The sequence below is a fragment of the Clinocottus analis genome, unplaced genomic scaffold, assembly GCF_023055335.1.
Source record: "Clinocottus analis isolate CAN_PGR_092001 unplaced genomic scaffold, fCliAna1.0.p SCAF_3, whole genome shotgun sequence".
NCBI classification, from domain to species: domain Eukaryota; kingdom Metazoa; phylum Chordata; class Actinopteri; order Perciformes; family Cottidae; genus Clinocottus; species Clinocottus analis.
In genome coordinates this window covers 9,039,047-9,057,310 of record NW_027176042.1, presented here as the reverse complement: position 1 = coordinate 9,057,310, position 18,264 = coordinate 9,039,047, and the positions used below count along the sequence as shown (strand labels likewise).

General features: G+C 43.8%; 2 protein-coding genes across 2 annotated transcripts; one reads left to right on the top strand and one right to left on the bottom strand.

Moving 5' to 3' along the window:
• Positions 1–11,459: 11,459 nt before the first annotated feature.
• On the bottom strand, positions 11,460–13,285 carry mafbb (v-maf avian musculoaponeurotic fibrosarcoma oncogene homolog Bb). Its single transcript, XM_068594263.1, has one exon. The coding sequence runs from the start codon at positions 13,001–13,003 to the stop codon at positions 12,041–12,043; it is 963 nt and encodes a 320-aa protein (XP_068450364.1). The 5' UTR covers positions 13,004–13,285; the 3' UTR covers positions 11,460–12,040.
• Positions 13,286–15,819: 2,534 nt separating this feature from the next.
• On the top strand, positions 15,820–18,152 carry si:dkeyp-97e7.9 (DEP domain-containing mTOR-interacting protein). The gene is made up of 9 exons (XM_068594989.1): positions 15,820–15,902; positions 16,009–16,187; positions 16,323–16,446; positions 16,594–16,772; positions 16,975–17,187; positions 17,271–17,405; positions 17,534–17,604; positions 17,837–17,941; positions 18,027–18,152. The coding sequence occupies exons 1-9, from the start codon at positions 15,820–15,822 to the stop codon at positions 18,150–18,152; spliced, it is 1,215 nt and encodes a 404-aa protein (XP_068451090.1).
• Positions 18,153–18,264: the final 112 nt, after the last annotated feature.

Here is an 18,264-nt window from a genome sequence, read left to right as displayed (position 1 = left end):
CAGCAGCCGTCTGAAAAGTGCTGACATTGCTGCCCTCCTGTCCGGCAGCCCGCTCCCTCTGTGTGAACTTGGATTTAGCTCAAGGGTATAGCCACCCTGCTAATGTGATGTAGCTCCAAGAAGGAAACAAATTGGCCTGACGTCTCATACGCTGCCTTGTCTTGATTGTGTGATGGCTTCTACTGCTAATGTGTTACGATGGGTAGACCTGCACAGGGAGGGAGACGGGTTTGTGTGTGTGTTCCAGAGAGAGAGAGAGAAAGAGAGCGGGAGAGAGAGAGAGAGAGAGAGGGAGGGAGGGAGGGTGGGGGAAGGGCTTCAGTCTGCAAGATCAGCACAAGTGGAATTGCATTGATTCAGTTAACTGCAGAGTTGGAGCGTGATGTGGAATTCTGTTTATCAAGGGTGGAGTTTACACGTAGGCTCCATTTTGATCTTATTTTCTACATCGCATTCATTATCATCCCCTGCTTTCTTACTTTCATCAATACAATGTAATATTATCTTTATACATATAGGTTAGCCCCACCTGGAGTTTCATGAGAATGACTAGATGTGTGTTTTCAGTTATTACTAATTTACTGTCTTTAATTAAATGGCCACATACTATTTTCCCGCTGTGTCTTTTGTACCAAAGTCATAACTAGAAATGCTTGCACAGCGCAGATGTGATGATACTGGCAGATACACACTGTAAACAACATCATAATCTGCATTAATCTACAAAATCAGATGCAAACAACTGACATCATGTTCTGTAAATCACCAGGAAATGTGCCGCATATTCCATGTAAATACCGACTCGTGTTTTATATTCAAACTGAAGCCACTGGCCCAGAAATGGCATCTGCTGAATCTTAACAAACCGCTAAATAAATCTCCAACACTGTACTAATTATAGGGAATAAAGCACAGAATGGTAGCTTAGTAATTGACTGTTTGGTCGTTGCAAACAAACAGACAATATTGTGTGCCATTTTATGAGAAAAGATGTGATGTATTTATTTATTAAACTGAATGTAAAATATAGTGGCTGATATAATGAATCTATTTCAGATCAGACTGTCTAACATATTTCATATATCTGTGGCTGTCTCTTGTAAATTGATGAGGCTCTCTCTTAAATATATATGTAAACTGTGCATGTTGCAGATGTATATTTTATTTTTCTCCTTTACCTCTCTTCCCCTCTTTCCTATCCTCAGTTCTCCGTCTAGCTGGGAATTTGTCTCTAAGGGTTTATCATGCCTCATATTCCCCCCACCCCCCGTCCGCCCTGCCCCCCAGTTTGTCATTTTGCTGATCCAGATGCTTTTTCATATTTCAGTATTCTTATCATCCACTGGCAGTAAGATGATCCATTTCACTTATTTCTTAGAAGTGTGACTGTAGCCTAAGTCAATATCTACAGAATGAATTCAGTGAATTGCCGAGGAGGGGCAGCTAGTTAGCAGCTGCGCTGGTAGCGGTGGTGGTACTGGTGGCGCAGGACTCTTTTTTTTTTTATCCAGAGTCAGCAAGGGTAAAATGTCAAGCATTTCTTAGGGAAGCGGCTCCATAGGATTCCATTTGAAGCTTTAATCTTAATTGAGAGCATCGCACATTGATATTCCATAGGCCTCTTTGCCCTTCGCCTCTCAGCTACTTTCATTTAGAGGACAGCCGTACTGCACTAGAGCATGGGGATTGCTTTGTCAGACAGCCAAGAGGCCAAAGGCAAGGTCAACCTCTCTTTGTAATGGTGGCTCGCTATGGAGTGAAGGCATCCCCTCTTTGATGCTGTCAGTACTTTTGTGAAACATTTCCTGAAGTCAAACTGAACGAAATATATGACGCTCTGACCTTATATTGCTGTGAAATATTACGGAGGACTCTATATCTTAGTTAATCATATCAGGTACGTAGCTTCACAGCCTCCTGATGTGTGGCTCTAAACAAGCCACCTCTCTCCCCCGCAGCTTGAGGCCAAACAGAATGATGATTTAATGCAATGTGGAGTAAAAAAAAAAAAAAAGGAAGATATTTGCATATTTTAGCAGTCAGAGAGAGTTCATCACAGCAACCACAGATATTATTCAATTATGCATAAGATTATCTGAAATAATTGTTTGATTCCGACTACGGACAGAGGAAGATGTCTGTGCGTCGTCCGTGTCGGAAAGCTCCCAACTTAGCGCTCCGTCGCTCACAATGGGTGCAGTAGCATCCCCTAATCCTCAAACAAAGGGGAAGGACTAACTGGCCCGGCAGATGCAGCGATAAGGCCCATGTCATCAAGTAAGGTGAGGAGAGGAGGAAGGTGCGGGACGGCAACGCTCTCGCCACTCCTGTGGGAAGACTCGTCATGCCACCTTTCCAGAGGTGATGAAAACAGATGGAAATAAAGACACACGAGACACACACACACACACACACACACACACACACACACACACACACAGACGCCGTTTACAGCTGAGTGCACAGCCCCTATCCGTGGGACTGAGGACCGAGCTTGCCTCCATTTCTCATGCTCCTGCCTCAGCCCGCTGCTGACACAGATATACTGTAAAGAGATGGCAGCACAGATAGGTATGCATGTGCATGTCAAAGTAGTCCCTGGGGGGGAAAGCCAGTCTGAAAAGACAAAGACTGAGGGGATAACGTACAATCCATGTGCCACACTTTCCCCATTAATCTTAAACATAATGGGACACTTTAAACTGATTTTGGAAGCAGTGCTCTCGATAACAAGTTTAAGTCTTTGCAGCAAACACAAGTGTTTCTTCTTCTGCTGATGAAACAATGAATTGGGATTAAAGGATTAGTCCTTCAAAAGATCTGTTTTACTAGCATATATGAATAACAGGTTCCTTTGGACGGGGCTGCGGCTTCTGACAGATTTATCAGGTGATCAGGGCTTGATAAAGCTTCTGAGAAAGCTGCTCCTATTTCAAAGTCTTCTCTGTTGGTTCTGTGGGAAAGCCCAATGCTCCTGCTTTCCACTCTTTCCACCAATCAACCACAGCGGCCTTTACTAAACACCTCAGCTGCCACAGACAAATCAACACAGTTAGACTCCAGATCCATTCAGACAACAAAGCAGCTGAACTCCCTGAGCAGGACATTGGGAAGGAATCTTTAAAGAGAGGGTTCACTTTATCACACCGATCAATAAAATCTATTTAAACCAGGCAGCGATACCAAACTCTTTCCAATAAAACACAACCTACTTTCTTACTTAAGAGGGGAAATGAGAGCAACGTTTGTTTTTCATTCTTTTTAAATGCCGTTTATTTTAAAGAAATAGATGAGTAAATAGATAGCGGAATAGATTTCACAATCAGGGTCCGAAAATAATTATTGCGAATAAGTCATATATGCTAGAAAATTCAACAAGATGAGCAGTTTCTTTTTTATTGTGCGGAAAGAGGATGCACAAGGTCCACACATGAGTCAAGGCTGTTCCTCTCCTCGGGATTTAAATATAGCTTCGCTCTCCATTACTGCTGTCACTCACAGACTTATGGTGACCTTTTAACCTCGCCTGTGCAAAAGAGACTTGAAGCTGACATACACCAAACGGCAGAGCAGCATTTCAATATTGTTTTTTCTTTTTCTTTTCTGGGCCCGGATGTTGCTCGTCTAATACTTTGGCGCGGTGTTGTTTAAACTCATTTGTCTGAGTTTGTTCGAGCTTTCGCCGACGCTCCGGGAGCCAGTGCAAACGTGCGGGAGGCGAACAGATGACGAGTTCCCACAACATTTGAACAGTTAAACGTTTCTCAGCACCTGACGTGCAGGTTGAGGTCAGAGTTGGTTGGGTTACAGCTCGGAGGCCACCCACTTGTGTTGTTGTTGTTTAGCCTGAACATGTAAGTGCTGCAGGCCGCTGCTTGACCACGTGTGGGCAGTGTGTTACTTCACACAACTCACTTTCTCGTCTCCAAAACTGAACTGCTGCTTAAAATATATAATTTGCATCAGGGCAATCATACCAATTCTTTTATGTCTTGTAAAGGCTAAAACGACTTTTAAAGTCAGTAAACAGGCTGTATCTCATGATGAACTAAAAGGGGCACTCACAGAGCGCAGCCCTTTGTCAAGGTCATTTCCATAAGTGAAAAATAATGCGTCCAAATTGAATGGGTTCTTCCTCGACCCATACTACACCACCAACAATCTGTCTGTGTAGTTTTTTCGTAATTCTGCTGACGAACAGACCAAGAAACAAACCAAACCCCAAAAAAGACCTCCTTTGGGTATGTAATAAGGATACAATACACAATATCATTCAATCCAGCACAACCTCAACAAAAATTCCTGACTGAAAAAAAAAAAAATATATATATAAAATTTAATTCTTGAAGCAGCTGTAATCATAGTAATGTCTATCAGGCCATATCTTTGGCCAAAACTGAAATATTTAAACTGTTTGGGTGGAACAACATCTTGCACAGATCTTCATGTTCTTCAGTGACTTTTCGTCTTTTGACACCATGAGGTCAACATTTGTGGTTTTGAATGAAATGTCTTGCCATGTGATTTAGGACAGACAGTCATGTCTCTCTCAGGTTGTCTCGTGGCATCATCAGGTCGACATTTTAATTAGTTGATAAACTAAGATGGTGAACATGGCAAACATTATATGTACTAAGAATCAAGACGTTAACATTGTTATTGGTAGCATGTTAGCATGCTGACAGCAGCATTTAGCTAAAAGCAGCCCAGAGCTGTGCCTTAGCCGTGCTCAGTAGGACTACAGCCTCACGGAGCCGCCAGCATTGTTGTAGACTCTGATACCTACTTCATACTTCTGAGGAAAAGCTTCCACAGGGCCACAGAGTAGGTTTTCGGAGAGCTCACAGAGAGCGGGACGTGCCACACACTTGCTGAAAAATGTCGCTAGAAAATGACATGCTATGCTCAATGGGATGCAGCCTGGTGCGGACAAGAGGTGCCGCACAGAATACACAAGTACAGAGTATAAATCTGGAATTAGTCTTGTATCAATATATCATTCACATGACTATGAATGAATATTATTAGACAGTATAGTCATATTTACGAGGTGACCACATACCGATCCGTATCCACGCGATGTGCAAATAAGCAATAGCTAACGTGTGTGGCGTATCAACTCGACGTTTTGAGAAATACCAAGATTCACTTTCTTAAATGAGATGTTGGGACGTTGTGAGCTGTCATCCACTATAACACGCAACACGACCCAAAGCCCTTTGTTGTTACCCGATCCGCGACTACACCCTACTTCTGGCGTGGCGGGCTGTTATGGGGACGACATCGTGGAGTTGGAACCGGGGAATTAAACAGGATACACCGTGCTAAGTCTGAGCATTAGGAGGGCTCGCAGGTAGGTGTTGTTAAGTTTGATAAGTAAGTTAAGTAAGTTTTGGTGTTGTTTAGCTTGCTAGCTCGGCTGTAGCTTCCTCAAACATACCATTTCATTCCTTTAGCTGACGCTTCAATCCACAGCGACTAACAATAAGTGCGTTCAACCGTCTGGGTTTAACCACAAAGACTGGAAGGATCATGCAAGCACATCAACTTCGTCAGATATGCAGAACTACTTCAAGTGCTACATTTAGAGACAACAAGAGAAAGATACTCATTTTATCACTTCAGGGCAAAGGTGAAGTCTGAACAGATGAGTATTCAGTCTGCGACGAAAAGTCGAACTGATCCTTTAAACGGTGATAAACTGTTGGTGTTTACAGTTTGTGTCTGCTCCCCCTAAGTTGCCAAAAAAATAGATAAAGCAGGTTGTCAAAGTTGATCATTTGCATGTAACCATGAGAACATATTTTCTATGTGTAACAACTGAATCACAGGAAGCCGCCAGTATTTTCAAATTACATTGGTCTAACAAATTAACTCGATCTTAAATTTAGTGGGAATTCTTATCACACCCTCTATAAACATTGTTTATTTTACTTGTAACCTTTCATTTCATTCTTTTGAGAAGTTCGGGTTTCTTTTTTCTTCTGTTGTTAAATCCCAGAACAAAGTACTTCCTGTATCTTGACCACAAAAAGAACAAACAAGTACATGGGTTCACTGTAGTATAAAGGCCTGCATCCCCTTAAATAGAGTCCTCATAAGCCCTGTGTTGGCGAATCACGAGCTGCTCTCCCGACAGTCCAACCGCAGCACACAGATGGTTGTTACTCAGTTGTTGTAGCAGAGGCTTAACATCGCCCATGATGACAAAGATGGCCAAAGAACCAAAGAATGGGCGTGTGAACACTGTCCTGCCAAATCCTCCAGCTGCGTAGAGGACAGAGAGACGGATACGGCTGCGCTAAAATCAGCCGAAAGGACAAATTATATGGCTTTAAGTTCAGCATGGTGCATCTGAGAAACATGAGGGAAGAGTTATGACACAAGGGAGACGTTATAACATGACACATCAGTGGGAGAGACACACCCAATTCCAGGGAGGCCTGTTAGACTTTACCAGAACGTATGACACCGCTGCCATATTCTCATGTCAGTGACACCCGCAGAAACTTATGAAGACGGGTGCTGAATAGTACTTTTCAAACCCTATCATCTGTTCAACTGCGATTCCCACTCTTTGAGTCGCTCGCACAGTGTAAAAGTGTCATTTCTTTTGGATTTTCCAACTAAACCTGATCAAGCTAATAGTTTTTTCTCAAGGATATATTTTGCTATTCTTTTTGGGCCACCGTTCATTGCCACCATTCCAAAAAAGATCTTCTACATTTAACCCCACCAAAAAAACAACATGCTCTCTTCTCTTTTGTTCTCGAACCATAGCAAGAACTATTTATTATTTCATCTGCTGCGCTCTTCTCAAAAACCAGTCCCACCATTACTCTTCCTGGATGCGAGTTTGTTATATACCAGAGACATAATATGGTCCCACAGGGCCGGGTCTTCCTTTCCACGTTGTGATAAACTCGCCAGGCTGCACATGCTGGTGTCGGAGCAGGAGCTGACCCATAATCAGCAAAGTTTTGCCAACAGCAACTGAGAGCTACAATTATCTGCCCTATAGATAGGTAGGCCGTATACTGGGGGCCGGGGGCTGTGGAAAGGGAAGAGGCTGTCGAGAGGGGGGGAGGGGGGGTGGCCTGAGTTAACCTCTGTGGCTCGTGTTTCTACTGTGCACTAATGGACGCCTGTCATCATTATGGACAGAAACAGGAGGGCGCCTGCCAGCTGCATGACCCCCATAAAACAGAACAGGAAATCCTAGCAGGGAATGAAAGGAAAGGAGATTCCTTCTCTTCTTTTTTTTTTTTTACTCTTCTCCTCTCTTTAATGACCCCTCATTCACTCTTTGGCCTCTTATTCATGCTGCCAACTGCAGTGTCACTCACAAAAAACAGAAGAATATGCTGCGTGTCCATCGTATGAAAGAAAGTCAAGGTGTTGAGGTTGTGGTCATCGAATTATATTTAAAATGATCGGTCACTTCCAATGCACAGTTCATTTACCCCTGTGTTGCAGGCCAGTAAAACACTTCTGTTTTTCATCCTTCGTTTACAGGGTCGGGCTGTTTTATAATGCTTGTGTCGCGCTGGAAGGCACCTGTATAATCATTACATACAGTAGTTCACCCTTTGTAACTCAAGTCCAGGGTCTGTGATGTGACAGGACTTTGTCACACTTCTGTCAGGGATGTCTACTGAAACGTGACAAGCACTTTATCAAGGAACCTTCCTATCAGATCCCCAGGAGATCATGCACAAACATGTGAAACACAACGTCCCCAGGAAGCAAGATTCCTTATTACAGCCAATAAGATAGCGAGACAATCTTTATTGTAGTTCTGAGGCTACACATTAATCCACTCCGTTGGAGCCTGCAGAGCCCATCATGTGATAATCTAAGTCATTACCAGTAGTAGCTTACAATAGTAATTACCATGGAATCTTTTGCGATGTGGCAACATCGAAAAAAGAGAAAAGCTTTCTGTGTGAGAGAGCAAGAAAGCGCATACACACATGATCTTCTGTATTTGCATAGGCATGTCTGCGTGTATGTGTGTGTGTGCGTGTATGTGTGTGTGTGTGTGTGTGTGTGTGTGTGTGTGTGTGTGTGTGTGTGTGTGTGCCATGTCCATGGAGACGTGCCTGTGCGTGTGTGATCACTGCATGATTCACAGTGTCACAACCGTGCGCAGAAACGACTGGACATCCTGAGCGGAAACCACAGCCGTCGAAGCTGCGTTTTCCTGCGACATACAACCTACCACTCTCACAAAGAGTCACTTGACTGGACCCTCATATAGGAAGTGAAAGAGGAAGCCACTCGTCCATCCTGTCCTCCATCCCAATCTCTTGCTCTGCGCTTCACGTGAAGCCACTTTTCACAGACGACCATCAGTGTGAGTCTTTACTGTTGCAAAACATCGGGTGGAAGAACTGGCTGAGGCTGGAAACGGCTTGCTATTGGGGGTCAAATGTCTGGTCAGTTGACATTCAGCCACAGGAGATTAGTGCCAATCATTATTGTGAATGCAAGATCCACAGATTGATGAACAGGGTTTGTTTAAAACAAATATTTACTCAAATACCTGATTCAGATAACTCATTCTTATTTGACGGGCCATTTTGTATCTAATCTCTTCAGCGAGATACTCCGTGTTTAGAAAGCCACGCTGGCCACACCAACACTGTCCGCAGAAGCTAGGTATGGTAGCACAGATTGAAGGGGCGAGATGCGTTTGACTGTGGGGCCTGTTGGCCCTGGAGGCCTCTGGCTGTGTTCATTGGTGACAGCGCACGTCGCCTGGCAGCCTGCATTCCTCTGCCTCTCCCCACACAATGGTGAGTCTCTGCAGCATTCCTCTGTCTGTGTCCGCTGTCTGAGATGCAGCCAGGCCTTGGCAAAAAAAAGCCTGCAACTCGGGCAGGAGGTGGGCGCCGCGTTTACCAGATTCTGTTGGGACACGCTGAAGTGTGTTGAATCGTTTTCACTGAACACCAGCCACGTACGGGGCGTTATTCATCGTGTCAAAGTGTGCCACCGTGCTATCAAGAGTAGACATCTTCATCACGATGTTAAAAAAAAAAAAAAAGGTCTCTGCAGAAGAGGTTTTGAAATAATTTAGGAGATGATGATGCTTCCTCTTTAACTCGCTTCATCATCGCAATCTGGCTCTTTTTTCTCTCTTCTTTTTATTTTTTTTCTTCGCGCAATCGCTCCTTCTCTCCATCTGTTTTTAAAAAATGCAAGCGTGTCTATTCTAAATCGTTTTCACTGCTCTTTATCCTTCTCCAGCTATTTTGCTTTCTCTCTTGTTCTGATGCCACAGCCGTGCAGACACCTTTCCCTCCTGCTGACTCAGTAGCCAGCCTCAGGCGCTGTGGGCTCGGGGTGTTGGTGGCGGGGAGGGGAGGGAACTGGGGGGAGGGGTAGTGTGAGGCTCCCACATCAGGCCCACCAGCCTATCACATGCGAGGGAAAAGAGCTGGCTAATCGTTTCTACAATGGCACCCTGCACACTGTCACACAGTACCACAAACCGCTCTCCTCGCCAACACTTCTACTGTATTATTCCACCGTTGCTTAGAAATCCTCATGTGATGTATGTAAGTGCGCAAACGTACCACACGAAACAAAGAAGTGATTGAAAAAAAAAACCCACACCTTTTTAAAATGCATCAGTGCAGGCCATGTCAAACATATGCAAGTATATACACAAACACGCATACGGTGCGCTCAGTTTTCTTCAATTTGCATGTGCATATTAACCCGTACCCAAATGCTGTAGATGTTTGGAAGATTTTAGTTTATTTGTAGCACTCAACGGTTTAATACTTCACCCGATTATGCCATTTAGAAATGACATCAAGACATGCAAAATTATATTTATTCAAGACGAGATGAATACAGGAACAAAAAAATGGAACTAAACTAATTCCATAACAAACTTATTCGGTATCTATCGATGGTGAGTTTCACTCTCTGCCCAGCAGTCGTCTGAGTAGGTTTACTGGTAATAGGTATATTTACGAGTACACTTTTGAAACAGAGGAAAATGAAACTGTGCCAGTAAACAAAGTCTCATGCCATATATAAGAGCCACTGATTAACGAGCCCTTCCCAATAACATTAAAATATAGGGGAGCATTATTCATTGCTATAACCATCTGGTTATTTTCAGCTGCATCCTTGGTGTTCACAAACGCACTCATCTACGTCACGTGCTCCCAGTGCAGCGGGCCGACCTTCAGGGATTAGGCCTGTTTTCAGAAGGAAAGTGTTTTTGCACCTGTGGTGTGATTTTTAGAGCCGTTGTCTCTCAACAGAAGGGTGAGGTCAAAACTGTCAGGGGGTCACACAAGGAAAGAGAACCTGCTTTCCAGGTTAAAGGGCTGTGCCATTAACGGAGCCACCTGCCCGGGCTAATCCTCACCAAGCGGGAAGAGAAAGTCTCCTCTCACGGTGAGAAACTCCCTACATTTTTCTCTATCTTCTCAGCACACAGGCCATGACAGAGGTTATAAACTCAGTTTACAATGTGGCCACTTATCACACATTATCACAATGGCCTTGGTACTATTACGGTCATCCAAATATTATTGTAGTCCTGAACTGGGAATGATCGGTTGTCAGGAAATTTGCTTGAGGATTTCAAATGTGTAACAGGGCAGAAACAAACAAAACAAAACCACACACAAAAAAAAAAAGAACAAGAAAAAAATTCCTCCGGAGCCGGCCAAGGGAGCGCGGAGCGGTGTGTGCCGAGGTTGTTGTTTTTCTCTTCCTCTGTTAATGAATGCAGAGGTGATCTGTTTGTCTGAGGAAGAGCGCAGAAGGGAAGCCTGATTTCCACTCCATTTTATCTGTGCCCCACAGCCCCTGCCAGTCAGCCCGCTGCGCTCGCACATGCCGGGGTCCCACAGGAAGCAGCACTCCATGAAGGGCAAAGGTCAGCGAAGGAGGGAAAGCCACTCGTCCTTTCATTCACCACCAGACCAACAGATCCACAACCCTGATACTGCGCTCCTTTTGTTGGCCGTCTTATAATAATAATTTAATAATAATAGAATTTAAAAAAAGACTAATTCATGTATAGTCAAAGATAAAATGTATGGTGTCCTAGTATAATGTAGGTTATAATAGAGGAACTGTTTTGTGCTTGTCGTCTTAGCATCTCCACTGCGCATAAAATAGTTTCACATTTGTATCGACCTATCTAAGAGACTACACGAGACTGTGATGTAGTGTGTGTTTCCTTTTGCGGATTTAGCAATTGTAAAGTATGTTTTTCCATTTGTATATTGCAAATGTCAATTTAAAAACAAATGTTGTAATGGCTCTCATAATAATAACACATTGAAATTCCAATAACTAACTTGAAAGAGGATTGTGCATTTGAGGAAGCTGAAATATTTTCCCGTGTGAACAGTTTTTGTAGTTGTCGTGAGAAAGTGATTATATTAGCCGATGAGACACAATTTTAAAAAGTCACCATAGTTTTATTGATCCATAGCAAATTAAAAACATAGTGGATGAAAAACAATTTGCATAATCATATATTATCTTAAAAAGAAAAGCAAATAAGGAAAATATCTGTCCAGCAGAATCAGCTTCATAAAAAATAATAGAAATGCTGTTTAAACATAATTTGTATGTTGTCTATTTTAAGGAAGCATGGACACAAAATATAATTTGAGCTACAAAAACTAAGCAAAGCAAAATCACTAAAATGAAGATTGAGGAGTAATTAATGCAGAAGGATTAAAGTTGTATATTAATAAAAAGGAAATATTCTCTGATTTCAAGTATGTCCTTTCAGACAAAATACAGATACGCCTGTATAAAAACAAAACAAAAACAAAAAACATTTCATGCATGTCCTGCATGCATGCTTTATTGTAATTTTGTGTTAAAACTTGTTGCCTAGTTGTATCTATTACAATGATTTGAGCGATATCCTTTTGTCCAACATTAATTACAACTTGGCGGATCCACGGGCTTGTTTGTTAAGGAGCAAAAGGCGAGCTGTCAACTTAATGCCTCCCTCTGGAAAAGTAGCAGTTCTGCAGGAAGATTAACAAAGTCACATTAAATACTCGGGTGAGGAAGGGTTGTCACTGGTGGACCCAGTTTCGTGGTAACAGTTTGCACCGGACAGTTTCTCACACTTAAGTTTGTATGCATCCCTCTCCCTCATCAGCCTGTTCAGTTCGTGTTTCAGCGTCTCGACCTGTGACACCAGGCTGGTCTTTTCGTGCTCCAAAACGTGCTTCTGCTGGACGCGCTTGTAACGGCAGGACTGCGCGTAACCTCGGTTTTTCAGGGTTCGGCGCTTCTGCTTCAGACGCATCACTTCGTCCTTGCCGAGGCCTCTGAGGAGCCGGTTGAGCTCCCTGACGGACATCGACACCAGCTGGTCGTCGGAGAAGTTACTGTCGGCGTTGGACAGCCGGTCGCGGCGGCTGTGCGGGTGGTGCGCACCGAGGTCCTGGTCTTCGTCCGCCGACAGGGGAGACTCGCAGCCCATGTCGTCTTTGATATAAGGGTCTTGACAGTGACTGCTGTGGATGCCTTGCATGTCGGGATGACCCGGGAGTCCCGCGTAGTGCTGGACGGGCTCGTTGAGGTGGCCGTACCCTTCGTATTCAGCGTGGAAATGGGGCGGCTGGCCGTGGGGCACAGATGGGTGTCCCTGCTGCGCCGTGGCGCCGATGAGGGCCTCCATTGCGTCCTCGGGTGTCAGCCCAAAAGCTTGAGGGTACATTTGCTGAGGGTAACCCCCGTTGTTGGGTATCCAGAACTGGTCGCCCCCGGGGTTATTTCTCTGCTCGCTTGGATTGAGGTTTGGCGATGAGGGTACCGAGTTACAAGGTGTGCTGCCGGGGGTGGAGGAAACGGAGTCCGGTCTCTGAAGCTGGCTGCATGGCCCGACGAAGGAGCGGTCGATCCCCTGCATCGCCTCCTTCTTCACGCCGAACTTCATCAAGTCAAAGTCGCTGACGAAATCCATGGGGTTTTTCTGCAGTCCCAAATGTGAATCGCTCATGTTGACTGGCAAAGCTGGTCTCTTTAGAGAGCTCCGAATGTCCACAGATATTTCATACAGTCAGCAGAATCGCGCTTATACTTTCGAAAAAACGGCAGTAATCCCAAACTTTGATTTCAGTTCATAAGGATTGGAACAAAAAAGAGAAACACGCGTGCGTAAAAAGCCTCTCCCACCTTATCAAACTCTGTGCGAACTGGAAATGGAAATCTGCACCGCGCAGCCTTTTTTTTGTTGGCTTCAGTCCCCGCACGCTAGAAGTCCACCGATGACGCCAGTGGACTGGACGCACCTCTCTGCCTGCTCGGGAGAAGCGCACTTTCTTCATAAAGCTGCATTGGCATGATGTCACGCCTTCCAGGCTACACCTCCACGCGACTCTCCAATAAAAACACGCTGAGAGAGGCGATTTGCATAAGAGCCGCTTTGGGTCTGTCCCTCCCTCCCTCCCTTCTTCCCTCCTCCTCTCTCCGCCCAAACGGGCTGTTCGTGATGATCATTTGACCAAAACCTATAAATGTCTGCACAGCGGAACACCATCTTCTGCAATATGCTTTTTTAACTGTTTGACTTGTCCTCCATTTTACATGGAGACCTATTCATCCCGCGCGTTGGTTTGGATTAATCACAGGGTGAATAGCACCGGTCAAATACCTTCACACACAGGCTCGTCCAGGTTGTGCTTTTATTGTTTTTCAAGCCAATATGCTGAACATATGGAGCCAAAATTATTTTCCTTCAGCCATAATTTGGTTTCAATGAATGACTGAATTTGCGGTGATTTATATAAGTTGCCGCTACGGCCTCATTTTACTTAAAACAACAAAAAAGGAGGCTGGAAGACAATTCAGCCTTCACTGTTGTGCTCGCTGTGTTCTTTCGTTAGTGCACAGGGAAACACTGACACCTGGTGGCCACTAGCGGACATCGCAGTAGTCCCATTATTAGAATCCACTCCTAGCTAAGTTTGAACTCTCAGACTTTCAAAAGAGGAACAATTGTACTTCTGTGCCCAGCAAACCCAATATTATGTTTTTGTATGTCAATGAACATATTCATGTTTTTTTTTCATTGCTTTGATGCAAGTCAAACATTTCATATTGTTTGATCAATTCAGATGAAAACGTTTAGAAACAGGGCTGTCTAGCTCCTTCTATGTTCTGTGTTTTCTTAATCAGGCCCGGGCACCGACAACTAAGGCACTATTGAAACGGTAATGTTTATTATTATTCTGCAATTTAAATGCCATTTTTGGGCTTGTTATCATTAAAGGTTTCACACTTTTATGACAAACTGGCTTGCTAGCGACCCCTACAAAAACTTTGTGGTGGATCATTATTGAATGAAGCCTGCTTAAAATCATGCTCTAAACCCATTTTGAATTTTATGTGAATTTTCAGCATCCCCGACATGCACTAAGGTGCGAAGGCCTGTTCATCGCTGCTTGGAGCTTTAATTGTATATATTTCCGTTGTTTTTTTGATGATTTGATTTGCTTTGTTTTGGGGATATGTCCAGGCTCTATCAGTCCTGTTTTGAGAGTTACAGCGCTTATTTCTGCCTTATTTCTATGTAGAATTATGTATTTATGGAAAATGTGCATACAGAGCTGAAAACATCTGTGGGAGAGCCCTCAAAGTTGTGTTGATTTTACAATATGTCTGCCCTAAGAGCCGACAGTCAGAGAAGAGGAAAGCATCCCACCATAAATCACGAACACCCCTGACAACAGCTCGGCAACATCTCTGGCACAATAAAAACTTGTTATGTTCCAGGATGTGCTGTCTGATTCGCAGATGTCACCCTAGCGGTGTCCAGAGGTGCCACAGCTGCACAAGGTATCAAAGGGTTAAGCGATGTTCCTGCCCTGAGATGACCCTCTCAGGCAACGCTTACTCTAAAGATAGGGAAAGCTTTCCTGACAAGATAGAGGACTCAAGCCAAAACCAATAGAAAGTGCTGTCCAAGAACTCAGCGGTATTGTTTCAGTCAGCTTTAGTTGCTGGGAATAAAGGAAAAGAGGAGACAGTGTGACTGAGCAAGGATGGCTCAGGGACATTATGCTAAAGATAGGATGCAAACAGCTTAAGAGCACATCGCCAGCAGACAATGGGATCATATTTTGCCACAAAAACACATGCAGGAAGACAGTCGCACCTCCTGAACATATTAAATTCCTACCCACAAATGTAATCAATGAAAGCCATCATTACAACAGCTCTTGGAAACAAGGCGTCACTTTATTTGCATCCGAGAACTGATCGTGCTCATGGAATAATTCCAACCCGTCATGTGGGTGCTTTAAAAAGGTGCTTAAGGTTCAATTTCATCCACTGCGGGTCCATAACAGCGTGTCTTCTAGAAAGCTGTAACATCCATAGGTAACCTAGAGACTATCACAGCATCTATAAACTGACCATAGCTGGACAATTAGCACCATGGAGACAGTTAGCAAAGGGCGATCATGTGGATAACAACAGTCATTCACTTCTATCTCTCAAAATGTGTATCTCCCCTGTGCATCATTAAAACCGTCAACAAGAAAACCAGTGATAGCTTCAGCCTTAAGAATAAATAAGGATGAAGAGAAAACACACGTGTTAACACTGGAAAAGTTTTCTTTTGGCAGGTGCAATTCAGTGTGTGTCATCCTGACAGAAATGGACCATGTCGTTGTCTCCCTTTCTTTCTGTATACACAACACCTTTCCCACATAGCAAATGGGGTTCTGTGTGTTTCAATGGCTATTTTGTAAATACAAAGGGCCATAACTAAGAGTCGGCTTCCCGTAACCTTCCAGTCCACATGTAACAAACATGGAGCGAACAGATAGCATTCGGAGAAAAGCCATAACCAGACAACATAAAGGAGAAGTCATGATTGCTGGAGAACAACTAAGGTATGACGAGAGAGAGGGGGGGCGTATATGACATGTCTATGGTCCGACTTGAAGGAGATTCATGGTTTAAGTTTAAAATTATGGCTGATTTGAACTTGAATTCAAGGTTGAGACTCCACGACGGAAAACTGATCAAAGACCGACGCTACCACTTGCGTACGTACCCAAACTGCTTTGTGGCACAGGAACTTATTGACTGGATAGTGAGCCACAAGGAAGCTCCGGATCGAGCAACAGCCGTCTGCCTCCTGCAGCACCTCATGGATCATGACATCCTTCACCACGGTAAGGAGGACGCAACAACACAAGTGTCAGCGAGGAGATTTTGGTAAACAAAAAGGGAGAATGTTGTTGTAGCTTTATTTAGAAACGCGCCAAATTTCAAAACTTATGAGAAAGTGTATGTTGCCTTTTTTATAGTCTGTGATAAGAGGCCAGTGTTAAAGGATGCCAAACTGCTGTACCGTTTCCGCAAGGATGATGGCACATTTCCTTTCAATAGAGAGGTGAAAATCTTCATGCGAGGACAACGGCTCTATGAACAGTAAGAGTTGCTGTATATTTTGTGCTGGTATGCTCGTTTGACCTTGAAATGTACCTTAAACCAGCATTTTTTTTTTTTAAAGTAACTTGTGTTTATTAGCATTTATGACAGCGGCGGATCTGTGTTTTCGTGTCTTTGTTTCTTCAGTCTCATAGGGGACAATCAGTCCATTCTGCAGCTAAGAGAGGAGCATGGCGTTGCATATCGGCGCTCCTTTCCGGGCTGCCAGCTGATCGACTGGCTTCTTCAGAACGGGGAGGCGGAGAGCCGGCGCCAGGGACTGGAGCTGTGCCGTGCATTGCAGGAGCATGGCATCATTCAACACGGTGAGGGGAGCCCTTCATTGGGCCCTTTGATGTCTGGCACAAGGAATGAGTGGGCTGTCAGTGGCTGTTGTCAGTGTGCGGCAAGCTGGGACTTTTGCAATCTAAAGCAAATACATTCTCATCAACTCTTGGTAAAAAAAAACCTATTCATCGTAAAACTTGATGTGTTTGTGCTCCCTCTCTCCCCCACTCCCACCACTAGTGGCACAGAAGCATGATTTCTTTGACAGTGGACTGCTCTATCAGTTCGGCATCAATTTCCGACGCAGACGCCGCCTATCTGAACTGTTGAACGAAAGTAAACAAGGAGACAACGAAGGCATGGCGGTGTCCACACAAGAGGACAGCTATGCCGATAGTCCGTTTGTCCTGCACAAAAGTCTGCCTCAGCAAGGCAACATTGCTTTCCAGTCCGGTAAACGAAGATGCTGGCCCTTTCGTCACTTTGTAATGAATGTCAAATATCACATTTTAACGTTACTTCTAATGTAATTACAGTGAGGTTAAGTAAAGATCTGAAGCAGGTTACCAGTGGGCGTAGAGGCAGCTTGAACTCCCCTCAGCTTCAGTCTTCTGGATTTCCACCTCTGGTACAACTGTCTTCGGCTTCAGTGACATGCAATCCTAAATCAGGCAAGTGGGAAATTAATATTTACGTGAGAAATGTTTAAAAAACTGTTTATGAAGACAAAAGTATTGGATATAATGAGATCCGAAATTGGAAAATGGTAAATGTCTGAAATGCTTTAACACTTTTACAGTGCTGAGAAGAAATTTTACATGTGAAGAGTTATTTGCACCTGGGGCACCCTTAATCAAGAGGGTGTTGACGGTGAGTTACTTGAAGAACTTAATCATGGATAAGGCAAACATTTATGGGATTTTAACAATAATTCAGTTCAATTGAACAATAGTGTTCCAAAGTAAAAAAGTGGATAATTATTATTATTAAGACACAAAACAAAAACATTCCTTTAAAGTGGAAACTTACTTGGGGAGATTACATTTCATTTCTACAGATTGTATTTTGTAGAAATATTTATCTGACCCTCGGGTCCTCACAGGTGATAGGAGATGCCATGGGATGGGGCTTTGTTGTCAGAGGCATGGCTCCCTGTTATGTGCAGGCCGTTGACCCTGGAAGCCCTTCAGCAGCTGCAGGAGTCAAGGTTAGATATATGGCTCTGAAAATGGAAATATATTATATTTACTCTGTGACAAAAATAAGACCTATGTACTTCACATCGTCTTTAGGTGCGGCAGTTTGTGTGCCAGGTGAACGGACAGTGTGTTCTCTACATGGACTACAGGACTGTCAACAGACTGGTGATGACGGGGCCTCGCACTGTTGTCCTGGAAGTTATGGAACCACTGGAATGACAACAACCACAACAGTTCTTGTATTGGACACAATTGCATTTGCTGCAACTGAAATATAACATTTCTTTTCTTTTTTTTTTGAAATCAATGGTAACCTAGACTGAATATAGTC